Source organism: Tiliqua scincoides, chromosome 4 (assembly GCF_035046505.1).
Source record: "Tiliqua scincoides isolate rTilSci1 chromosome 4, rTilSci1.hap2, whole genome shotgun sequence".
NCBI classification, from domain to species: Eukaryota; Metazoa; Chordata; class Lepidosauria; order Squamata; family Scincidae; genus Tiliqua; species Tiliqua scincoides.
In genome coordinates this window covers 215010173-215036755 of record NC_089824.1, presented here as the reverse complement: position 1 = coordinate 215036755, position 26583 = coordinate 215010173, and the positions used below count along the sequence as shown (strand labels likewise).

The following is a 26583-nucleotide window of genomic DNA, read 5'->3' as shown; positions in this document are numbered from 1 at the left end:
AGAAATATTTATTATATTAATATTAATTATATTAATCATATCACTTAAATGCAGATCTTAAAAATATATTATTAATACATAGCAATATACATGCTTTATAAATGATCAGCTGCTGATCACTGTTGGAGACAGGATGCTGGAGGAGGTAGATTCTGTCTGGTCCAGGAGGACATTTTTTTTTTTAAACTTTGTAAGCACACCAATATGCTTACAAAGTTAAGCATGGTACAAAGTTAAGCGCAGGTAGATGGGACTCGTCAGCCTGGGAAGGCAGCTCATCTGAGAGAAGGAAAACTCTGATCCCAAACCTCCACTGCCTTGTGGCTACATCCAGTTATGGAAAAGGCTTCAGGAGTCAACCTCGAGGCAAAATCTGGAGCTGGAGTCCCTGAGGCAGTTCATGGCTCAACACAGTCATGTTCTGGCAACTCCTGCGAGCCGCTGGAACCAACCATATTGGCTTCTGCCTTTCCATTGGACCATTTCAGTGACATGGAGAGGGGGGATTTGCTGCATGGATAACAGTCTATCCTCCATACCTTCTTTACCCAGGCTTCACGCACTGGAGAGGACACTCCAACTTCTCCATACAGCGTCGGCACAACACGGGAAGCAGCAGTTTACCTGTTATAAGTCTTCGCTTGATTGGCATAGAGTGTGACGCCAGGGGCTGCTTCCAACGGTGGGAGAGATCATTGCATCTCATTGGGCAGCTACCGCCCGCCTTAAGCTGGGCAGTCCCCAGCCAGTAAGGTGTTGCCTCGCCACGGTCCGTTAACCTCACGGGGTGCGTGGGGTTTAGGGTGAAAACTGACAAGCGGATTGACAACTCTGCACCATGCAACAGAAAACTCCTGGCCTAAAGCTGGGCACCTGGAATGTAAGGAAAATGACACCAGGCTTCTCTGATGACCTGCAAGAAATAGACGACGCACGCAAAACAGCTGTCATCGACGTGGAGCTTTGCAGACTGCAGATGGACATCGTCACCCTTCAAGAGACGAGGCTGCCAGATTCCGGATCTGTCAAGGAGAGAAATTTCTCATTTTTCTGGCAGGGAAAACCACCAAACGAAACCAGGGAACATGGCGTTGGCTTTGCGGTCAGAAATACCCTGCTGAAATCCATCATCCCACCTACTGTGGGAAGTGAAAGAATTTTGTCTCTGCAGCTCCAGTCATCAGCAGGACCTGTCACTCTCATCAGTGCTTATGCACCGACTCTGTCGTCTCCAGCAGAAGCCAAAGACAAATTCTATGATGACCTGGCCACCACTATCAAGAAGATCCCTGTAAAAGAGCCATTGTTCATCCTCGGCGATTTCAATGCTAGAGTTGGTGCTGATCACAGTTCATGGCCCACTTGCTTAGGTCAGTTCGGCACTGGGAAGATGAACGAAAATGGTCAACGCCTGCTAGAATTTTGCTGTCATCACGGTCTCTGTGTCAGCAACATGTTCTTCAACACGAAGCCCCAACATAGAGTCTCTTGGAGACACCCAAGATCAAAGCACTGGCACCAGCTCGACCTGATCCTCACCAGATGCTCCAGCCTTCCCAGCATCAAGATCACACACAGCTATCAGGGTGCTGCCTGCGACACTGACCACTCCCAGGTGTGTAGCAGAGTGAAACAGCAAACAAAGCGACTGTATCACACGAAAAAGGAAGGAAGACCTCACATTGATACCAGTAAGACCTGGGATCAGAGAAAAGTGGAGGAATTTGCACGAGCGCTTGAGGAATCTCTTCCAGGCCTGGCCGACGCAAACGCATCCAACAGATGGGAACATTTCAAGAATACCATTTACAACACCGCCTTGTCCATATTTGGCAAGAAGACCAATAAGGCGGCAGACTGGTTTGAAGCCCACTCTGAGTTGTTGACACCAGTCATTGAGAGCTCAAGCAGCATACAAGGCCTGTCCCAGTGAGCGCAACCTGCAGGTCCTCCGAGGTGCTCGCAGCAAAGTTCAGCAGACTGCCAGGAGATGTGCTAACGACTACTGGCTCCAACTCTGTTCCCAGATACAGATAGCAGCTGACACAGGCAACATCAAGGGGATGTATGATGGTATCAAGCAGGTCCTAGGTCCAACACAGAAGAAAATTGTCCCTCTGAAGTCTGCCGCAGGCAAGGTCATCCAGGATTGGGTGCAGCAGATGGAACGCTGGGTACAGCACTACTCTGAGCTATATTCCAGAGAAAATGTAGTCACCGAAGAAGTGCTGAACAACATTGAGTGCCTGCCTGTGTTGGAGGAGCTTGACAGTGAACCAACCCTAGAAGAACTTCACGTGGCCCTGGACTCCCTTGCCTTTGGCAAGGCACCTGGAAAAGACAGCATCCCTGCTGAAGTCCTAAAGTGCTGCAAAGAGATCATCGTCACTGAGCTGCATGAAATCCTCTGTCTGCTGGAGAGAAGGTGGAGTTCCTCAAGACATGAGGGATGCAAACATCATCACGCTGTACAAGAACAAAGGTGATAGGGGTGACTGCAACAACTACCGCGGCATCTCTCTCCTTAGTGTTATAGGAAAGCTGTTTGGCCGAGTTGCACTAAAGAGGCTCCAGGTACTTGCAGAGAGCGTTTATCCAGAATCGCAATGAGGATTCCAAGCCAACAGGTCCACCACTGATATGATATTCTCCCTTAGACAACTGCACGAGAAATGCAGGGAACAAGGACAACCACTCTTTATAGCCTTCATAGATCTCACGAAGGCTTTCGACCTGGTCAGCAGGGATGGCCTCTTCAAGATTCTCCCCAAGATTGGATGTCCACCCAGGCTCCTCAGCATCATCAGGTCTTTCCACAAGGACATGAAAGGCAGTGTTGTCTTTGATGGCTCCACATCAGACTCCTTTGACACCTGAAGCGGAGTGAAGCAGGGCTGTGTTCTTGCACCAACCTTGTTTGGGATTTTCTTCGCTGTCCTGCTGAAGCATGCCTTTGGAACTGCAACAGAAGGCATCTATCTCCGGACCAGATCAGAGCTCTTCAACCTCTTCAGATTGAGAGCAAAGTCCAAAGTCCAGCTGAAATATCTGCGTGACTTCCTCTTTGCCGACGATGCAGCTGTCACTACCCACTCTGCCAAAGATCTCCAGCAGCTCATGGATTGTTTTAGCAAGGCCTGCCAAGATTTTGGACTGACGATCAGCCTTAAGAAAACACAGGTCATGGTTCAGGATGTGGACTTACCTCCCTGCATTACAATCTCTGCGCATGAACTGGAGGTTGTCCATGACTTTGTGTACCTTGGCTCAACTATCTCTGACACTCTTTCTCTCGATACCGAGCTAAACAAGCGCATCGGTAAAGCAGCTACCATGTTTTCCAGACTCACAAAGAGAGTCTGGTCCAACAAGAAGCTGACGGAACATACCAAGATCCAGGTCTACAGAGCTTGCAATCTGAGTACACTTCTGTACTGCAGCGAGTCAGGGACTCTTCGCTCACAACAGGAGAGGAAACTGAATGCTTTCCACATGCGCTGCCTCCGACGCATCCTTGGGATCACCTGGCAGGACAAAGTTCCTAACAACACAGTCCTGGAACATGCTGGAATGCCTAGCATGTATGCACTGTTGAATCAGAGACGCCTGTGTTGGCTTGGTCATGTCGTGAGAATGGATGATGGCCGGATCCCAATCTCCTCTATGGAGAACTCGTGCAAGGAAAGCGCCCTACAGGTAGACCACAGCTGTGATACAAGGACATCTGCAAGAGGGATCTGAAGGCCTTAGGAGTGGACCTCAACAGGTGGGAAACCCTGGCCTCAGAGCGGCCCGCTTGGAGGCAGGCTGTGCAGCATGGCCTTTCCCAGTTTGAAGAAACACTTGGCCAATAGACTGAGGCAAAGAGGCAAAGAAGGAAGGCCCACAGCCAGGGAGACAGACCATGGACACACTACACTTGCTCCCAGTGTGGAAGGGATTGTCACTCCCAAATCAGCCTTTTCAGCCACACTAGACACTGTGCCAGAACCACCTTTCATAGCGCGATACCATAGTCTTTCGAGACTGAAGGTTGCCGACAACATTACTGGTCAGAACAAAAAGTGAGGATTGAGCCCATGGGCATGAAGTGGGCAGAGAATGCTTCTTCATTTTTTTTTCATTCCTTTGTTTACTCACCTTCACTTTTTTTCTAGAGAAAACAGCATTGGGAATTGGGCCTACAGAGCCCAATCTGTCCTCACAGTCAGTTCTCTTTATATGCAAATTCGCTGTATGTAAATTCGCTTATCTATGAGGGGCAGAATTGCCATCAACCTCTCATTATCTTCATCTCTGTTCTCATTATCTTCGAATACTGTGTACTGTACTGAGAGGAGTTGGAGAGACAGTGACCTCCTCAGGAGCCAAAGGCTGCGCTGATGCTATGTCGGGGGCAGGGGGAATGTCTATATAGTATACAGCCAATGGGGAGGAGGTTGCAGTCATTGTGTCCAATCAATTATAGTTGTGTTTATGAAAGTTGTCTGGATTGGGTCAGTTTTCTGCATGAAATGGGCATTGGTATTGACCCATGGAGAATTGGTACCTGCTTCCAGACTTACCTCACAATCTTGGGCACAATCTCAGAACTCCAGCTGAACCTTCACAACCCTGGCGAAGATGAGAGGCCAATGATGAGAGGTCTCTGGAAGGTTACCTGAGAGCTTCTCTGGGCCTGGGGCAAACCCAGAGAAGAAGCCAAGAGACAGGTGGAGGAAGAGAGTGGGTGAAGCAACCCCCTTCCCATTGATCTCTGAGGTATCTTTGGGTCAGCAACCTTCAGCAAATCAGCAAGGAGGAAGAAGTATCAAATGTTGGAGATAATGACCCCTCACTATCACCCAACCCCATAGACTTTGATAAGATCCAGGTTCATAAAATTCATAGAGTATACGGCGAAGAGACCATATGGTATAGAAGAGACCATAGAGTATATGGCTCTGGAACCTAATGCCATTTCCCCATAGTCTCAGTGATTCAGTATCCATGAATTTAATTACCACTAGGTTTTCCAGGAACCGAACCCTAGCAGATTACAAGAACTGACTGTATCTACCTGAGAGGAGAGGGGAGGGCAAGAAAGCATTTGCCTTCCTCTTGTGTTTATCCACACTCTTCTGCTGGGTAGTGCTCACAAGATCAATTATCTCTACCAACACAGGAAGCTCATTTGAGATTTTACCGAAAAAAAGCAAGGTACAAAATAATGTTGAAACAAACTTGAAGGAAGAATCTCCTATATATTTGTTTTTCTGCAGGCATTTTGAGTCAAGTTTCACCCAGGTTTAGTTCATGTAAACAGATTAGACATGCAAGAATCCCGTACTTTTAATATATCACAACAATAGAGGCTGACTTACTTTTAAAACTAGATATTGAACCTATGGTACCTATTATAGGAACATAGATTTGTTTGCTTAATTTTTATAGACCTTTTGTGTGTGTTTTCCAGGTGTGCTTGCATGGTGGTGAATCTTATTAGCACATTGGGGCAAAACACTTTCAGACTGCAATTCCAGTGCATGCTTACCTGAGAGTAAATCGGATTTAACACGGGGTCTTTCTTCTGAGTAAACATGCATGAGATATCTGTTACTATAGTATTTCTGAATGCTTAAGCAAAACATTTAAGTAGTTCAAAAAGAAAGTGTCAAATGGTGTTTAGGATTCTCTCTCTCCTTGCATCTTCCTGCCCTCATTTAGTTTTCCTCAGTAGTTGCTTCCGACCATGACTTATCAGCTGATTCTGTATGGTGTTCTATGATTCTGTTCTGTGTTGTTTCTGATTACACTGTTCAGAGACGTTTCTACTCCTCTCACTGAGAGCCTCAGAGGGACTCCTTGTTAACTCTGCTTCTTTTCCTAATCCTTCAGCTTTCTTAAAATGTCTTTCTTGTCCTCATCCAGCCCCTCAAAAGGAAGAATAGGAAGTTGACAAACAATTCTACCATCTAAGGAGAGGACAGAGAAGGCACTAATAAATGATCTCTATGTACTCAAGAGTTTGCTGTGAGCTGTCCACACCTCTGTGCATTCACTGCTGTACACTGTACACTGCTGTACACAGTAAAGTTGCCTATGGATTATGTTCACTGGATTTTCAAGCGTTGAGCACTCCCTTGACAATGAGTCAGTCACTCAGAATTGCGTACCTGGGTACAGCATAACATGTGATCAGCCCTATGAACAAGCAGAACCACGCTGGTTTGTGCAGTTTAGTTCATGGAGGAGAGTGTCCTGTAAGGAAGTGACTCCAGCTTTTCCAGGACCATTTCTGTTTTGTATTCTGTATTGTAGTGCTCAGCTGAAAGTACAGGCTGCTGCTAGGCATTAGGAGCAAAAAACCATCGCATACATTGATTGTCAAGAAGTGGTTTCAGGTAGTAGTGACTCTGTGGAGGTGAAGTAGTCATAAATTTTTAAACTGCATAATAATAAATAATACAAGTATTTATATACCGCCTTTCTTGGTCCTCAGATTTCTCCTCAGACTTTATTCAAGGCGGTTTACATAGGCAAGCTATTTAAATCCCCATAGGGATTTTTACAGTTGAAAGAAGGTTCTATCTTTCAAGAACCACAACATTCAGATGTTTCTTTCTGATCTGGTATCACATTCTGGCCTCCATCCTCCACGCTCAGAACAGATGGAGTAACTCGGCTCAGCTTTGTTAGCTGCTTCAAGGTCGCACGGTGCCGGTGGCCTCGAACTGGCAACCTTGTGGATGTTATCTTCAGGCAAATGTAGGCTCTACCCTCTAGACCAGACCTCCTGCCCATTATCTAAAATGCATACCATTTAGAAGGGCCCGATTGTGGCGAATTTGATGCTAGTGCTGTATGTTTCTGATGGCTCTTATTTTTTGTGTGGGTATTCTCAATTCCATCAGCACAGTCCATATGGTTAGCAGCTTATAACATTATTTTTCTCCTCTCTGCTCTGTGGAACTCTCACCAAAGCCAGAACATTTCTGGTAGCTCAGTGTTTCTCAACCAGTGGTATGGGTACCAACAGTAGTACGTGAGGTGGTGTCTGGTAGAGCTAACTGATCCCCTGGACACCAGTGAGACTAGGAATGAAATATAACCAACTGCAGTAGGAGGCTTGCCTTGGCAGGCAGAGCTCCAAAGCATGCTTTTCTGCTCTTGAGAAAGCCCTCCTGTCCACCCCAAGCCGCGTTGCATCTGGCGTCTCAACCCAGAAGTAACTGGTGATGATGTCATTGCCATCCCATTTATGGTGAGTCGCACAGAACCTCCAATGAAAAGGATCAGATAACATTGCTCCAAGCCCTTGGACTAGTCAAAAATCAGTTGCTAACTGCCCTGAAGAGCTGAGCCCTGCAGTTTGCAAGCTTGTGTCAATATAGGGAGATGCATGTCTGAGGCTGCATCTCAGAAGGAAAGAGAAGGAAAGAGAAGGAAAACTCTGTAAGAGAAGGAAAACTCTGATTCCAAACCTCCACTGCCTTATGGCTACATCCAGTTGTGGAAAAGGCTTCAGGAGTCAACCTCGAGGCAAAATCAGGAGCCAGAGTCCCTCAGGCAGTTCGTGGCTGCACACAGTCACGTTCTGGCAACTCCTGCGACGCCGCTGGAACCAACCGTATTGGTTTCTGCCTTTCCATTGGATCATTCCAGCGACGTGGAGAGGGGGGATTTGCTGCATGGGTAACAGCCTATCCTCCATACCTTCTTTACCCAGGCTTCGCGCACTGGAGAGGACACTCCAACTTCGCCATACGGCGTCGGCACAACACGGGAAGCAGCAGTTACCGGTTATAAGTCTTTGCTCGATTGGCGTAGGGCATGACGCCAGGGGCTGCTTCCGACGGTGGGAGAGATCATTGTATCTCATTGGGCAGCTACCGCCCGCCTTAAGCTGGGCAGTCCCCAGCCAGTAAGGTGTTGCCTCGCCACAGTCCGTTAACCTCATGGGGTGCGTGGGGTTTAGGGTGAAAACTGACAAGTGGATCGACAACTCTGCATCATGCAATAGAAAACAGAAAACTCCTGCCCTAAAGCTGGGCACCTGGAACGTAAGGACAATGACACCAGGCTTCTCTGATGACCTGCAAGCAATAGACAATGCACGCAAAACAGCTGTCATCGACATGGAGCTGAGCAGACTGCAGATGGACATCGTCGCCCTTCAAGAGACAAGGCTGCCAGATTCCGGATCTGTCAAGGAGAGAAATTTCTCATTTTTCTGGCAGGGAAAACCACCAAACGAAACCAGGGAACATGGCGTTGGCTTTGTGGTCAGAAATACCCTGCTGAAATCCATCATCCCACCTACTGTGGGAAGTGAAAGAATTTTGTCCCTGCAGCTCCAGTCATCAGCAGGACCTGTCACTCTCATCAGTGCTTATGCACCGACTCTGTCATCTCCAGCAGAAGCCAAAGACAAATTTTATGATGACCTGGCCACCACTATCAAGAAGATCCTCGTAAAAGAGCCATTGTTCATCCTCGGCGACTTCAATGCTAGAGTTGGTGCTGATAACAGTTCGTGGCCCACTTGCTTAGGTCAGTTCGGCACTGGGAAGATGAACGAAAATGGCCAATGCCTGCTAGAGTTTTGCTGTCATCACGGTCTCTGTGTCAGCAACACGTTCTTCAACACGAAGCCCCAACATAGAGTCTCTTGGAGACACCCAAGATCAAAGCACTGGCACCAGCTCGACCTGATTCTCACCAGACGCTCCAGCCTTCCCAGCATCAAGATCACACGCAGCTATCAGGGTGCTGCCTGTGACACCGACCACTCGCTGGTGTGCAGCAGAGTGAAACAGCAAACAAAGCGACTGTATCACACGAGAAGGGAAGGAAGACCTCGCATTGATACGAGCAAGACCCGGGATCAGAGAAAAGTGGAGGAATTTGCACGAGCGCTTGAGGAATCTCTTCCAGGCCCGGTCGATGCAAACGCATCCAACAGATGGGAACATTTCAAGAATGCCGTTTACAACACCGCCTTGTCCATATTTGGCAAGAAGACCAACAAGACAGCAGACTGGTTTGAAGCCCACTCTGAGGGGTTGACACCAGTCATTGAGGAAAAAAGGAGAGCTCAAGCAGCATACAAGGCCTGTCCCAGTGAGCGCAACCTGCAGGTCCTCCGAGGTGCTCGCAGCAAAGTCCAGCAGACTGCCAGGAGTTGTGCTAATGACTACTGGCTCCAGCTCTGTTCCGAGATACAGATAGCAGCTGACACGGGCAACATCAAGGGGATGTATGATGGTATCAAGCAGGCCCTAGGTCCAATACAGAAGAAAATTGCCCCTCTGAAGTCTGCAACAGGCGAGGTCATCCAGGATCGGGTGCAGCAGATGGAACGCTGGGTACAGTACTACTCTGAGCTATATTCCAGAGAAAATGTAGTCACCGAAGAAGTGCTGAACAACATTGAGTGCCTGCCTGTGCTGGAGGAGCTTGACAGTGAACCAACCCTAGAAGAACTTCACACGGCCCTGGACTCCCTTGCCTTTGGCAAGGCACCTGGAAAAGACAGCATCCCTGCTGAAGTCCTAAAGTGCTGCAAAGAGATCATCATCACTGAGCTGCATGAAATCCTTTGTCTCTGCTGGAGAGAAGGTGGAGTACCTCAAGACATGAGGGATGCAAACATCATCACGCTGTACAAGAACAAAGGCGACAGGGGTGACTGCAACAACTACCGTGGCATCTCTCTCCTTAGCGTTGTAGGAAAGTTGTTTGCCCGAGTTGCACTAAAGAGGCTTCAGGTACTTGCAGAGAGCGTTTATCCAGAATCACAGTGTGGATTCCGAGCCAACAGGTCCACCACTGATATGGTATTCTCCCTTAGACAACTGCAGGAGAAATGCAGGGAACAACGACAGCCACTCTTTATAGCCTTCATAGATCTCACGAAGGCTTTCGACCTGGTCAGCAGGGATGGCCTCTTCAAGATTCTCCCCAAGATTGGATGTCCACCCAGGCTCCTCAGCATCATCAGATCCTTCCACAAGGACATGAAGGGCACTGTTGTCTTTGATGGCTCCGCATCAGACCCCTTTGACACTCGAAGCGGAGTGAAGCAGGGCTGTGTTCTTGCACCAACCTTGTTTGGGATCTTCTTCGCTGTCCTGCTGAAGCAGGCCTTTGGAACTGCAACAGAAGGCATCTATCTCCGGACCAGATCAGATGGAAAGCTCTTCAGCCTCTCCAGACTGAGAGCAAAGTCCAAAGTCCAGCTGAAATGTCTGCGTGACTTCCTCTTTGCCGACGATGCAGCTATCACTACCCACTCTGCCAAAGATCTCCAGCAGCTCATGGATCGTTTTAGCAAGGCCTGCCAAGATTTTGGACTGACAATCAGCCTGAAGAAAACACAGGTCATGGTTCAAGATGTGGACTCACCTCCCTGCATTACAGTCTCTGCGCATGAACTGGAGGTTGTCCATGACTTTGTGTACCTTGGCTCAACGATCTCCGACACTCTTTCTCTCGATACCGAGCTAAACAAACGCATCGGTAAAGCAGCTACCACGTTTTCCAGACTCACTAAGAGAGTCTTGTCCAACAAGAAGCTGACGGAACATACCAAGATCCAGGTCTACAGAGCTTGTGTCCTGAGTACACTTCTGTACTGCAGCGAGTCATGGACTCTTCACTCACAACAGGAGAGGAAACTGAATGCTTTCCACATGCGCTGCCTCCGACGTATTCTCGGCATCACCTGGCAGGACAAAGTTCCAAACAACACAGTCCTGGAACGTGCTGGAATCCCTAGCATGTATGCACTACTGAAACAGAGACGCCTGCGTTGGCTCGGTCATGTCGTGAGAATGGATGATGGCCGGATCCCAAAGGATCTCCTCTATGGAGAACTCGTGCAAGGAAAGCGTCCTACGGGTAGACCACAGCTGCGATACAAGGACATCTGCAAGAGGGATCTGAAGGCCTTAGGAGTGGACCTCAACAAGTGGGAAACCCTGGCCTCTGAGCGGCCCGCTTGGAGGCAGGCTGTGCAACATGGCCTTTCCCAGTTTGAAGAGACACTTGGCCAACAGTCTGAGGCTAAGAGGCAAAGAAGGAAGGCCCATAGCCAGGGAGACAGGCCAGGGACAGACTGCACTTGCTCCCGGTGTGGAAGGGATTGTCACTCCCGAATTGGCCTTTTCAGCCACACTAGACGCTGTTCCAGAACCACCTTTCAGAGCGCGATACCATAGTCTTTCGAGACTGAAGGTTGCCAACCTGTCATTGCCAGTTACTTCCGGTTGTACTTCTAATAGGTGGACCATGTCCAGTGGAGGACAAACCTTGAGAAACACTGTGGTAGCTCTCATGTGGGACCTAAACGTTTAGATAGGATTTTTATTTTGCTTGCTTGTTTAAGAATTAAGTAGTGAATATTGGCTAATGAAGGTGTAGGCAATCTGAAATGCTGAAGGCTTTGTCAACTTTTTCTGCTTAATTTTACAATGCTAGATAAGCATTTTTGTTACAGCACCATCACAGTTTTAGTGGAGGTTCTGAAACAGAAATGAAGTAATTGTCCTCCTTGTTTTGTCTTCTTGATTAACATGTGGGAAGCAAGAAGTAAGGACTGACTCCTGAAACACCACCCAGTAAATTCTATTTGAAGATGCACTAAACTTTTCTTGGAGAGTCCTCAGCCCCTCAAAAGCATAGATCTCAAGAGTGTAGCATTAAGGCTCTGGAAGAGCCAGATGTCCAAGTAAGATAAATTACTTGTGATCTTTTGCTTCCTTCAGATGTTGCTCTTATAGCATTATGTCTCAAAATGCCTCCACTGTTATACATAGCGCACTCCAAGGAAAATATGAGAATTGTTGTGGTGTGTTAAAAGGCAACTTTTATAATTCACATGAAGGACCGTTCCAGCCCAATTTGGGCAATCATTTTTACTGAGAGCTAATAAATTAGTGTAAAACAGGCTTTTTACTAGCCTTTTTAAGTCTCTATCTGCTTCATTCAAATGAAAAGACTCAGTTTGAGAAATAATTAAAATCTTTTCCCCTCTTTTGATTTTGCTTTAATAAGGAGCTTAAAAAAGTTACATTACTACTCATATCTTTAATTCGACCAATATATTTGTGACACGCACAAGCAGTACCTGAGACTACTGGTTAAATGCAATGCATTTTCAACTATTACTGGATAGTACAAATGCTAAATATATCTACTGAACATTTCTAATAGAACTAGGGGCTAATCAGGAGACCCGGAAACATTTTTAACAAGAGTAGTATACCTGGAGAAAGTTTTGGAAGGAAGAACTGAAGGTGTTTGGGGATGGCAACTAACAGCCTAATCCTATGCATGTTTATTCAGAAGTAAGTCCCCTGTGTTCAACAGCGTTTTGCCTTGGGTAAGTGTGCATAGAATTGCAGCCTGAAGCAGATCAGCAAAATGTCTTTTAGCTGTACAACTAAGACAACAGTTTTAACTGAATGGTGAAGCTACTGATTGGCAGCTTCATAAAGAATGCATTTTTTTTTAAATAAATGCAGATACTTTCAGTCAAATAAATCATATTCTAACTGCTGAATTGTTTTGTAAAACCATATATAAGCAACCATTTTCAACCACTGTACCGTGGCACACTGGTGTGCTGTGGATGGCCCGCAGGTGTGCTCCGGAAGTTTGGGGGAGGACCATTTGTTAGTAGGGCCACTGGGGGATGCAAAGCCCCTGCTGGCAGTTCAGTGTGCCTTGTTAATTGTCAAAAAACTGATGGTGTGGCTTGACAATTTTAGTGCCTTGCCTGTATGCCATGAGATGAAAAAGGCTGAAAATCACTGGTATATAGCCACACTCTCAATTCCTCCTAATGAGGAACTGCTATGTAATTGAAACAAATATCTCTTCCTTCTTAAGTAAGATTTGGGGGAGATCATTTCCCCTGAACCCTTGTCTTGAAGATTACACCTAATCTGTGACTCTGCTGCTCATGTCAGCTCCAGAACCACAGTTTCAGCCAGCATATGCGTTAACATAAGTAGATGTAGTGGTTAGAATTATGGCAGTATCGAGATGCAGAGTAATAGTGACGGGAGAATGAAGTTAAGAAGCTTGAAGGAAGAAACTTGGAGGGCTGGTTGAAAAACCAGGAAGGCCGTCTTTGAAAGGAAGAGGATCCAGTACAAACGTTTTGTATCTTCTTATCTGAGAGCGAATTTTACCTTGCAAAACGTCAGCAGGGAAAGTCACCTCACGATGACTTCATTTCAAATACTGTAGTGTGAATGGTCCCACTGGGGCCAATATGGCACCAACTGTGCCATGCTTATCATTTAGCAGTGTTAGGAAATGTTAGCAGTGCATCAGCAGTTCTATCAGACAAGATTTCCATTATTTAAATAGGTTATCATCTTTGGTGAAACTTTCAATTGTGTTTTAATTTTTTTTTTTACAGTTTATTCTAATGGCAAAAGTAGCCATTACTTTCTTTATGAACAGTTTTGAGCTCTTTAAACTTATCGCCATACTGAAGTAGCATTACAGCCTGCTTGATCTTCTGTAGTATTTTCTATGGCAGTATTGAGGTAAGTGGCAGATGCTATAATTATGTATTAATGTTACTAACACGGCAATCCTATGCACACTTTTTTGGTTCATAGAATCCAATCCAATGATCAGGCTGTGTTGCTTAGTTCAGCAGCGCAACCTGACTTACAGCATTGCAAATTGTGATGCTGTATAGCACCTGAGTGGGCTGCTTATGGAAACATCAAGTGGTGCTGGCTGCGGCCATGGCTTACTGGGAGGCTCCCCCCCCCCGACACCAGTAAGATAACAGTGGGGATGGGCTATTGGGAAATGGGAGGACTGCGGTTTAACCCATTTTTGCCCAGTCCACTGGTGTACACATTTGGTCCATGTTGTGTATATGCAATGTTGGGCAGAAATGGCTTAACAGGATGGGGAGGAACTGAGGTGGGGAGGAGACAGGAGAGGGTGAATTGCAATGGCACATGCTGGATCTTATCCCCTCTGTTGTAAACTTTCTTGCCGCTTTTCTCTCCTTGGATATATGCCACCAAAATTGGTGGCATATGTTTGAGAAGACCAGCTGAAGGCCCAAAGCTTATGCGGAAAAACTTACCTCCTGTTTGCCCTTGTGTCCGTCCATCCCTCACCATTGGATGCAGTGCAGGCTTTTTTTTTTTTTTTTGCATCACTGCATAAATGGGTCTTTTTTGGCATCACTTTATAAATGCAGGATTGTTCAGGGGCCTCAGACCTACATAACCATGAGTAGGATTGCTTTGTAACCCTGCTTTGTAGCACTGAAGGGGGTGCCAGGTAATGTGCATTCTCCTTGGGAAATGGTCAAGGAAGAGCATTTTATTTATTACACACACACCCTCCCACCCACCCACCCACCCATTCCTCCAAAGAGCTCAGGGCAGTGTACACAGCTGCTCCCCTCCTTTTGTTCTCACAACAACCCCGTGAGGTAGGTGAGGCTGAGAGAAAGTGACTGGCCCAAGGTCACCCAGGAAGCTTCATAGCTGAGTGGGGATTTGCACCTGGATCTTCCAGGTCTAAGTCCACTTCCCAAACCACTACACTTTGTTTTGACATGTACCAGATAAAAATATCTAGTTAACAATATCCTGTCAGTCACTGCTTCAGTGCAATTTTAACAATATATCAGATTGAAATAATTTTGCAAAAAGAGAGATGGCTCAGCCAGAGGTGAAATTAAGATATCTTAAGTTTTGGATGTTTGGGGAATTATTTTTTTTTTAACAGATCAGCAACTGCTTGGGAGGATTAGGAGGGTTCTTCTTTATTTTAAATAATTTTTTAAACTTGTACTTATTGTAAACTTTTAATTTATTTATTTAATTGATTTGATTTTCTTGCATGGGGGTGTGTTAAAAATTTTTCTGCTTGATTATGTCACTTCCAGTCATGACATTACTTCCAGGTTAATGACATCACTTCTGGTGGGTCCCAACATTCTAAAAGGTGGGTCCTGATGCTAAAATGTTTGAAAACCACTGCACTGGCATATTCCCCAGAATACTGTGTCATGTACAGGGGTTTCATGAAGGATGCCAAGAGGTTCCTCAGCAGACAAGGTGGCATGGAAAGGTAGATAGTTTGAATCCCAGGGTGCTTCAAAAGAGACATGGTGCCAGAAAGTTTTGGCATCTCTTTTCTGTGCTGTCTTCCCTGTACATTTTAACTGAAGGTGTTTATGTTTACTTCTACCCAATGTCAAATTCACTTTTGAGAAATTGCTGTCTCTTTTCTGAGGCCTCAGCACTGGTGACAGAATTTTTGAAAGTGGCACTTGATATATATCTTCAAGAGCAGCAGGTGTTTGTTTTCATTTCTGAGTGTGTTGAAGATCTATGCTGATTCAGTGTCTCTTTCCAGGCTTAATGATGCAAGATTGTGACAGAGAAATGGGCAAAAAATGTTTGTTTGCTGACTATTCCATATTTAGAGGCTGGAATGAAAATATCAAGCTCTTGAATAAGAAGCCCTTAAGTTTTTACAGTTACACTTGATTTGTTACACTCAAGGAGTACAATCTAGCACTTTAAAATCCTATAGACTTTGGTGGGAAAAAATTTAAGCAAATGCTTAACTCTGCTTTTGAGATGAGTGGGATGTAAAAGTACTTCACTTTGGCTTGATTTGCATGTTTAGTATTTTTTGTTTAAAAGAGAACATCTTTCAGTTTTGTTGCAACAGCTGTGGTATGTGTGTGTTCATATGGTTTGAGAAACAAATAATTGTTAGCAGTTAAAGATAAGATGATTATGCTAACTAAATTTTAAAGGTTCTGGTAAGAAGAAAAACCTACTTTAAACTACAGGTTTATTATGAGGAAAGGCTGTAGCATTTGGGGCTCTTCAGTTTAGAAAAAAGGCACCTTTGCAGGGGCATGATTGAGATGCACAAAATTATGCAGGAGATGGATAAAGTGGATAGGGGAATGCTTTTTCCCTCTCACTCAACAGCAGAACCAGAGGACATCCACTAAAATTGAATGTTGGGAGAGTTAGAACAGACAAAAGAAAATATTTCTTTACCTGGTGTGTGATTAGTCTGTGGAACTCCTTGCCACAGGATATGGTGATAGAATCTGCCCTAGATTGGGGAGATTTATGGAAGAAAACCATCACAGGTTATAAACCATAACAGGTTGTGATGCGCATACACAACCTCCTTGTTTTAGAAATAGTCTACCTCAGAATGCCAGATGCTAGGGAAGACACCAGGATGTAGGTCTCTTGTTAGCTTGTGGGCTCCCTGAGGCATCTGGTGGGCTCCTGTGAGATACAGGAAGCTGGAGCAGATGGGCCTTTGACCTGATCCAGTGGGGCACTGCTTATGTTCTTAAGTAAAAATTTTAGAGGTATCTGCCTTCTCTGGATATGGTGTTGAAATAGCCCTTAAAAACTATTCAGTCACAGTTTGTTGCTGGAAAGGGGTTGGGGGGATAAGGGGCTGAGTAGCCCAAGATGCACATGTCATGGTACTTCTGCGAGGAACGTGGCCTTGTTAACATCCTTCAAATCGGAGCATTCTTCTTCTTTTGTGTCAGGCTTGTATGTGTTGGCAACCTTCAGTCTCGAAAGACTATGGTATCGCGCTCTGAAAGGTGGTTCTGGAACAGCGTCTAGTGTGGCTGAAAAGGCCAATTCGGGAGTGACAATCCCTTCCACAACGGGAGCAAGTGCAGTTTGTCCCTGGTCTGTCTCCCTGGCTATGGGCCTTCCTTCTTTGCCTCTTAGCCTCAGACTGTTGGCCAAGTGTCTCTTCAAACTGGGAAAGGCCATGCTGTACAGCCTGCCTCCAAGCGGGCCGCTCTGAGGCCAGGGTTTCCCACCTGTTGAGGTCCACTCCTAAGGCCTTCAGATCCCTCTTGCAGATGTCCTTGTTTCGCAGCTGAGGTCTACCTGTAGGGCGCTTTCCTTGCTTGTATGGTTACAGAAATAACCCTAAGGATACCGTATTGGTACGTTCTATATTCTTAGAGGCTTGAAGAGAAAGTCATACAAAGTCAGTTATTTCTAGTCATCTCATTATTTCAGCAAGCCTTCCAGGAGCTTCAGAAGACCATTTAGTGGAATTCATGTATTTTGCTCTAGCAGTTCTAGAATACCTATTGTTCTGACTTGACATTATTGCATTTGTGAAAATACTATGCGTGTTACGTTAATTACATATCACTGGGGCAGATGGATTCCTGTCTCTCGTTTTCATCTGATCACATCTAGTTTTCTCAGTGATTGCCCATTGTCAAGTCATGATGGATGGCAGTTGAAGGAATTCCTGTTTTCTGGTCATGCAGGTTTGTAGTGTAGACGTTCTAGATATTTTGTTTTGCTTCAAACTCCAGATTAAGGCAGTGCCAGTTTCTGGTATGGAGAATCTGTAAGGGATGCCTTTGTAACCTTGAGCATAGATAGGCTACTGCAATGTGCTCCACATGGGACTACTCAAAACATATTTGGAAACTTCAGCTATTGCAGAACATGATGACGAGTGGCAGACATCCATATGGCTGAATTGGGGTGGCAGTTATAAAAATGTAAATGGGTTATTTCCTAAATAACCATGTTCCAAAAGGACCATCTAGCACCAATGGCATGCAAGGAAGAGTTCTGAGTTTCAAGTCTTGCATTATACATACAGATCATTTGGAGATTTGCTTGAGCATTTCTTTGACCCTGGTTGCATTTAGAAGGCAATGTAATATTTTAAAAATATAGACTTGTTTTCAGCGTCAGAGGTAAGGGTAAGTTTTGCACCTTCTATATTATAGTTGATGGATTTTACCTTGGGACAAACATTTGCCGATTTCTTCAAGCCCTTTCCCTGCTTCATGATAGAAAAGACAGACCGTATACAGATATTCCATGCTACTTTATACTGAGTTAAACCTGTGGTACATCCAATTCAGAACTGAAGTGCATAATTTTATTTTTGCTTGTTTATTTCATTTCTATCCTGCCTTTCATTGGGATAGTCCCAAGTGGTGTAAAAGCATTTATATGGCTACTTGGCTAACGGTTTTCTTATTGTACTGATTCTTAAATAGTTTTGTACTACTGTGTTTTTATCTGTATGAATTGTGATATTTTAATTGTGTATTTAATCTGTAAGCGATCTTTTAAAGATTATATTTTTATAATCTTTTTTTTAAAATAAATATGTGGAATAAATAAATGAACGAAACCAATCTGCCAAGGAGGCTTGCTCTGCATTTATTTACATACTCGCTTGCTAGTCATACTTGATACTGGAGTGAGCGAGTAATGGCCATGCATGTCTGAACTAGCTCTATGTATAGGAGTTCTAGTGAATAAATACTTGACTTAGGTTGCAGTCCTGTGTGGGCTTAGACTAGCAGTAGGTCCTATTGAATGCAATAGGACTTACTTCCGAGTAGACATTTGTAGGCTTTCCCTGTCAGTCTGTAACTTTGTAATGTCGTAGTTCTGCCTATTAAGCCAATCCTTGCAAGTTTTAGTTTTCCAACCCTCTTCCCATCACAGCTGTTAATAGTGGGTTTAAGAGTGTTGCTGAGCAGGGAATGATTGCCTTATTTGCCTCAGTTTTATTTTTCTTTGGGGATGTAATTTGGTGCAGCACCGTCTGTTGCAAATGCACTGGAGGCCAGTTATGGTTTTTTATAACCACTTTTGTGACTAAATCTGTTATGGGAAATTAATTTAGAAGTTAGACAGTTTGTGTTCCCATTTCTGAGGGAATGTGTGTTTAATTGGTGGGAGGTTTTCTAAGTCTGGGCTACTAAAGATCTCATTTAATAGCAGGCCTTTTCTTCCATCATTGTGTTCAGTAGTGAGGAACCTGGGAAATATGATCTACCTTTTCAAGATAACTAGTATAACATCAGGGTGAGAGGTGGTACAGGGTCAAAACTTTTGGACCACGAATACCTGATGGTCTCCTGAAAATCCCTTTCTCAACCATTCATTATTTTTCAACCTAAACTGCTTTACAGGGTAGTGTGGGACAGCTCCCATGTATACCATCCTCAGCAACGGGGGAATATAAACCTTATTTATTCATATACGCTTGTCATATTGTGCATGGCTGTGTAGCTTAGGAGTTGTTCACTTCAAGTTGTTCACTTCAAGTTGTTTTCTCCATTCGGTGAAGAAGGTTACCACTTGCTCTGTCAGTGATTTACAAGCTTTCCATCTTCGGTTCTTCCCTTGCAACATGTTCCTTCACTTCAGCAAGCAGGGCCAGAAAACTTTTGATACAGGTCCTGATCTGTCTTCTTCTGCTACACTTCTCTCCCCCACTGTATTAATAGTGCAAGGAAACAGGCAGTGCTTGTTGAAACAATTCTTATGCTACACAGTATAGCCTTCCTCAGAATGGGAGAGAAGAAGTTCTGCTTAATGTTGATACTGATGCTACCTCGTATGTTAACCTCTGGAATAACAGGTTGACCAAAGCCAAGATGGCATAGCACTGGCCTTCCTGAAGGAATGTTAGTCACTACCTTTGAAAAAAGCATCCAGTGAAGCTGTTCTAGGTAGTCTGGGGGGTGGATTTTCATGTGTTTTAGTCTGTTTGAATTCTGCTTTCCTTTCTTCTGTTTTAATAGCGAATATGGGCTGCAGACTAATTTTTGCTTGCTACCGTCAAAACCTTTAGGATGTGGGCTACATGTTTAAATGGTAATTAAATACAGTTTACCCCCAAGATACCAAGTGAAGAGTATAAAGGACCTTGCTCTAACAAGTTGTCTCCTGTGACGCTTCCTTATCCCAGGTCAGACCATTGGCCCATCTTGCCTAGTACTGTCTACACTGTCTGGCAGTGGTTATTCAAGGTCTGAGATTCTTTTACTGGGAATAAGACTTGTGCCTTTCTGTATACAAAGTATGTGTTCTGCCACTGAGCTCCTGTTGGGTAGTCTAGTACTTCAAATATTCTTTTGTTGCTTCATTGGAGAATTGGGAGTAAAGTAACATCAGAATCTTTGTACTCTTTTTAAAAATAAGAATTTTTATTTTTATTTTGTTGATGTATGACATCTTGCATTTCCATTCATTTAATGTCTGGAATATCGTATTGTTATATTTCCTGAAACAGTCCTAAGGAGTGCTTTCTCTTTTTCTTTTAAGGCATGGTCCTTGTGCGTAGTGAGAATGGCCAGTTGTTGATGATTCCTCAACATACTTTGGCACAGATGCAGGCCCAAGCTCATGCGCAGACCCAGTCTCAAACTACAATGACTCCACGCCCTGCCACACCAACCAGTGCTTCTCCGGTCCAGATCTCGACTGTGCAGGTCAGTTCACTAAGAAACGTAAGTAAAATAAAATCTTTAATTTTTTTTCATTGAGGGTATTAAAGCAGGATGCTTCCAGAGGCTCAAGCCCCATTAGAAGCATTTTATTATTATTTTTCCTGTTCTGCGCTGAATAGATTCTGTGTGTCTGCCTGTTGTATTCTTATTCTATGATGACTCTCTATCACAATTTTCAGCCCACTGCCCCATGTCTCCTTCAGGGGTCAAGTGCCTCATGTTGGGCAAGTCTGCCTTAAATATTGAGTGAAGTTTTATTTCTGAAAGTAAGCAGCTCATTGCTTGATCCCGGAGTAGCACCTGGTCATGCCAACTCAGTGCATGTGCTTCTTACCATAGCATCTCAACTCCTGCACTAAAAGCATTCTTAAACTCTCTCTTCACATAGTCTCAATATTCTGCAGCTGAAGTAAATGAATCAAATGTGACAAATCTGCAAATATTTGCTCAGTATACATGCATGCATACATAGTATTACTTGCATAGATGTATACTGCATTTAATTTTTCACCTTGTGAAGAATTGCAAAAGATGGGGAATATGTGCATATGTTGGTGTGGGAAGCATTAACAGTCCACCGAGGTGGAATTTTGTTTGGAAAAAATCCAAGCACTTTGTTAGGAAAAATCCAAGCCCATTTCCATGAGGCTGCCATGCTGAGAGCCCAGGGCCACTGGTACAATGATGATTGAATCCAGCCTGCCCTGAGACTGATCAAGAAGGGTAACAGGAATGTTAACTTGTGTCCTGGCCACCTCTGGGACTCCTCAGCTACACTAGCTCTGTTGCTGCTGTAGTGCTGCAGAACCAGTGGGGACATGTCTGGCTCAGGAAGGGGATTTGGGATCTGATGGCTGCTGACTCCACCTCATCCTGCCCCCATTCTACACCTCTCTCCATCCCTTAACAGCCTGTCTGCTTGTGAGTTTGTGCTGCTGGCTAGTTTGTGCCCTGTTGCTGGGGGCACATGGCTTTCTGACTGCTGCACTGGCATCTGTGCAGTAGCCAGTGATAGGGAGACTTCCATGACAGCAGGGAAATCTCTGCGCTGGCATCACTGGAATTCCTACCCAAGCCGATGTGTAAGGCAAATATTTCTGACACATTAGATTTTAATATACAAACCTGGGGCTAGAAATTTTGCCTTTCTGCTTTTTTCTTTTGTTTTCTCTCTTTTAAAATTAAATTTGAAACTAAGGCCTGCTGCAGTCTTTTTCATGGATTTTGACCCACTTTTGAATGGTTAAATTCTTGTCTTTTTCACTCATAGAATCTTTAAGAAAAATGTGAAAGTCAGTGTTCTGAAAATGTGAAATTGACATGAATCTAATTGTTCAGCTGTGACTCTGTTTTTAGAAGGGTAGTAGCATCTGAAGGAGCCATGAGGTTTTCAGGACTCTTCCTGAAGACCAACCTGGATATTATACAGGAGATTCATGGAGTTCTCCCAACTGTATTCTCTTTTTTCAATGAAAAGCTGCTACGGAAGATTGCAACCAAGTGTGGAGGAACCGCAGGGGGGGTTGAGAGCAAGAAGTGCTTGACCCTTTCCCCTGTCTGGCTGTGTTGCTGCTAAAGTGTGTGTGTGTGTGTGTGTGTGTGTGTGTGTGTGTGTTGCTGCTAAAATGTGTGTATACACACTTTTCCATCTGTAGGAGAAAATATGCATTTTTGCTTAATGTTTTTATTAATATTTTAAGTTGTATATCTCTTTGAATGCACTTTTGTACAGAAATGCAATCTATACCCTTTATTTTCCCCACCCACCCCTGCACAGATAAAAAAGCAGCTGGAGCCACTTGTACGCTTAATTTTAACACTGGTTTATTGAATTACAATACCTGAATTTTTCTAAAGCATTGATAGTTACACACTTTCCATAAACTTGTGTATAGGGCATAAATGTCCCATCTCCTGACTTCTGGAATTTCTGCCCAACAGATCTCATTAAATTTTGAACCTGCATATTTTCTAATTTACTTTATGATTCCAAGGACTATTAACCTGGTTTTATGTTAAGTCTTTGTTTATATATTGAGCATCCTGATGCTGTGGTGCATACATGTGAAATAACACAAAGCAGTGAACTTTATGCTAGCCAAGCCATGAATTTGCTCTGAAGGATGGGCAACTGAAGAAACTGTAACATGTTAAATGTGTGCTTGGTTCCATAGAAAGTTTTCTTTCTACATTATTTTGTGCAAGCAATATCCTGAAGTTCTGCGTTAAGCTGGACTGCTTGGTTGTTCAATGTGTAGCTGCTTCTCTGTGAATATACCTGGGATTCTTTTGCAGGCTCCTGGAACGCCTATAATTGCACGGCAGGTGGCACCAACCACTATAATAAAGCAAGTGTCTCAGGCACAGACAACTGTACAACCCACAACAACGCTACAGCGGCCACCTGTAGTTCAGGTGAGTTTGTGAAATCTAGCACACATGCCTTCTAATACTTAAGTGGGCAATTAAATGAGTATCAAGTTCCATGAGGCTAATGCTCATTTTTTATGAGAATGGCAGATGCAAAACTACTGGATATGCTATCCTCAGCTATTACCCTCCACCTGGTTCACATCTAACTCCTATTCATGTTTATACAGAAAAAAGTTATATGGTATTCAGTAGGGCCTAAGTATTTTTAGGTTTGCAAACGGAGACTCTTAAAGCAAGCTGTTCATATATCCACCTGGAGCTGTAGTTTTCTGACAGTGTTCCTGAGAACCTTGGGCTCCTTGGACATTTTATTAGGAGTTCCTTTGAGAAGATTGGCAGTGGTGGGCAGACTTCCTTCAAAGACATTTTGGCTGCCATGTCTGATGTTCCCACTACAGTGAGCATCCCCACTGGGGTATAAGACATTTTCCTACCGTGCATTCTTGGATCACATGGGACAGTTTAGGCTCTGCAGGCCTAACTGGCATCTCTGGCCAACTGAAAGTGTACCCTAGCTAATAACCTGTCTCTGGTAGTAAAAGATAAAAAAGACAGAATGAAAACACACTTTCAGAGCTGTGTTCAGACATAATGAAAACACACTCTCAGAGCTGAGAAAACACACTCTCAGAGCTGTTCCCCTAACCTATTCTAGTTACATATAAGCACTGATTTCCAGGACTACAACTTCTTTATAAATCGCGAGCTGTCTTTATAGTTGTATAAGAGTGGCTCTAGGAAATTACAGGGGGTGGGTGGGACGGTTGCCTTCATGCCTTGTTTTGGGTTTCCTGGACGCATCTGGTGGTTCTTTGTAGAAAGTGAGTTGTTGGATTAGATGGCCCTGTGGTCTGATCCAGCAGGGCTCTATCTTTGTAAAATAACTTTCTATGTTTGCCACACGACCACCACATTGTAATGAATTTGAATGAATATGGCAGGTGGTTCATATTAGTCCTTTTGTGTAGTTACTGTAGCTCCTCTAGGTGTTCAGTGTCATTGCACAACCGGAGCCCATGGAGAAGCTCTCTTGTCGCAATTACACTTCTGACTAAGGTATTTTGAATTTAGGTTCTCCCCCCCCCCAACAATAACAGCCTCTAACAGCTGAAAACACTTTGGGTTATTCAGTATGATTCTCTGTGCACTGAATACTACACAATGTTCTTTGACCTGTGTTGATGATAGGGTACTACAACTGATGTGATGTGTATGTAAAAATCCCTGCGGGGGGGGGGGAGGGGGGAGGATTAATCTTCTGTGCCTGTTTTGTAATTGTGCACAGCACCTCTACAATAGTTAAGGGTGGTGTCAACAGCACAGAGGGAAGTAGACTTAATACTATAACCCACTGGCTTTCAAGTCTCTGTACAATGTTCTGCTACCATTTGAGTGGAATACACACTTTCTTTAATGGACTTGTTCAGTTTTCCTGTTTGAATGCCTAGTGCTCTGTGCCACCTGGTGGTCACTCCTTTAAGCTGCAAGCTGGTGTCTTTTTGGTGTGTATTTTTTCACTGTTGTGGAGGATGCTCTGTGGAATGGCAGTGGTGATAATTTCTCTCTGTGTTGTGACTCTATTTGATTGCTTGATGTTTGTCTTCCTTACAGCCTCAAATTGTTTTGGGCACTCCAGCACAAACGACGGCGTTGGGAGCAGCAACAGCTGTGCAGACGAGAACTCCTCAGCAAGCATTGCAAGCAGCTACAGCAGCCCAAACTGCAGCCACAGTAAGATCCTCTCACTTGCTGCAAGTCAAAAGTCAAAACTGGCCAGCTCCTCAGAAGAATCAATTGATTGCTATCAAATAAGCCTGTGGACACTGGTCATTGCAATTAGAGTCTATGCCATGCAGTTTATGAATATAAAACTGGCTCAGTGAGTTGGTAATGCTGAGATCCTGGAAATGCTTGCAGAAATGCACTGATCAACATTACCAGGCCATGTGCGTGCTTTCTGCTAAAATTGAATCAATCAATCAAACTTTTGTTCCAGAGTATTCTAGATTCTGTACCAGGAAAAGATTAATATTGCGACGTGTCTACAGTGTCAGGTTATAAATGACACCTTGCACATTTCTACTTGTTTTGCTCAATTTAGTCTATTGCTAGTCATGGTGGAAGGGCAAAGTACCTGTGCAAGCTTCCCTGTCTGCTGGAGAGCTTGTTCAACCCCAGTCCCTTGGTTTCGAAGGCTCACAAGGTATTGCCCACACATCACTAAGCCTACCTTCATGAGTTTTGTTTATCTCATCACCTTCCAAGGTATGGTGGGTGGGTCTCCTCTGTGGTGACATACAGAATGTGAAGCTCCCTGCCCTAGGTGGTTTATTTAGCTTCCTTTTTGCCAATGTTCTGCCATTCGTTAGAAAAAATACTCATTCTTCAAGCGTTTGATATATCAGTTGTTCAGCAGCTGTTCTTGCGTTCTTATGGGCTCTTCTGTGATTGCTAGCTTTCTCTTAATTTTTATTTTGTTTTGTGGGGTTTAGTTATATAAACCATCTTGAGTGTTTCCTTTTAGAATTGGAAAGGTGGAAGAAAAATTCTGAAATAAAATAAGGGCTGGAAACTTGATTTAAAAAAACAACTCCCAACAGCATTTCTTAGGAAGATGACCTGCATCAAACACAACGTATTTTGTGCGCACTCTCTCTCTCTCTGTGGTCAGATATATGAAATGTTTACTACCCTATTTTTCCCCTCCTACAGGAAACATTGGAAAATGTGAAGAAATGCAAGAATTTTCTCTCTACACTAATAAAACTGGCCTCTTCTGGAAAACAGTCTACAGAGACTGCAGCTAATGTGAAAGAACTAGTCCAGAACCTGCTGGTAAGACACTGATTCAAGAGACAGCTTCAGAAATGTGGATTGAAATGAGACTTCCAACGAAGTTTTATGAACACAAAAGTTTGATTAGCAGTAGACAGGACTGATTTTTTGTGTGTGTGTACTGAATTAACTGTTGTTCACTTCGTTTCCTGTATACCTAAGCAGCATTTAAAGTAGTATATGAAAGCTTAAGATTGTCACTCAAGGGAATTACCTTTTGGTACAGGTGAACATCAAGGAAGGCTGTTGGTGGGATGAGCCCTCCATAATAATTTTCCAGTGTTTTATTTGTTTCAAGTAACCACAAAAATTTTAAAATTACTTTTCAGAACAAAAATAATGGATTACACCATTTTATATTTTCTGAGAACAACTTTGTGTGCAATCCAATTAAAAAAAATAACCCCACTTAACCCCAAAGATATCTTGCCAAAACAGTACTTGTGCCATAAACTTTATTGGAGACTTTGACAGTTACTTTTCAATGTGCAGTTTGTACTTAAATATTAAGAAAGAACCAGATGAACCTTTTGATAACAAATTTGAAATAACAGTACACTCAAAAACTAACCAACCAAAATAAAAGCCCCACCAAAAACATGTAAAGGAACAGATCTACACAAATTATGGTGATTGGGGGGGGGGGAGGTAGGGGAAAGCTATGGTTCCTGTGATTACCCCTTTCCCCAGATCTGCCAGGATAAGAACATAAGAATAGCTCCACTGGATCAGGCCATAGGCCCATCTAGTCCAGCTTCTCACAGCAGCCCACCAAATGCCCCAGGGAGCACACCAGATAACAAGAGACTTGCATCCTGGTGCCCTCCCTTGCATCTGACATAGCCCATTTCTAAAATCAGGAGGTTGCACATACACATCATGGCTTGTAACGCATAATGGATTTTTCCTCCAGAAACTTGTCCAATCCCCTTTTAAAGGCATCTAGGCCAGATGCCGTCACCACATCCTGTGGGAAGGAGTTCCACAGACCAACCACACAC

General features: G+C 44.1%; 1 protein-coding gene across 1 annotated transcript in view; it reads left to right on the top strand.

The window, feature by feature from the left end:
* Positions 1 to 26583, top strand: part of TAF4 (TATA-box binding protein associated factor 4) — a 104094-nt gene that overhangs the window by 43603 nt on the left and 33908 nt on the right. Inside the window, exons 3-6 of the mRNA XM_066624279.1 lie at positions 20130 to 20314; positions 22610 to 22729; positions 24359 to 24478; positions 25460 to 25582. Coding sequence (XP_066480376.1) covers positions 20130 to 20314; positions 22610 to 22729; positions 24359 to 24478; positions 25460 to 25582 — 548 coding nt within the window. The remainder of the gene's footprint in view (positions 1 to 20129; positions 20315 to 22609; positions 22730 to 24358; positions 24479 to 25459; positions 25583 to 26583) is intronic.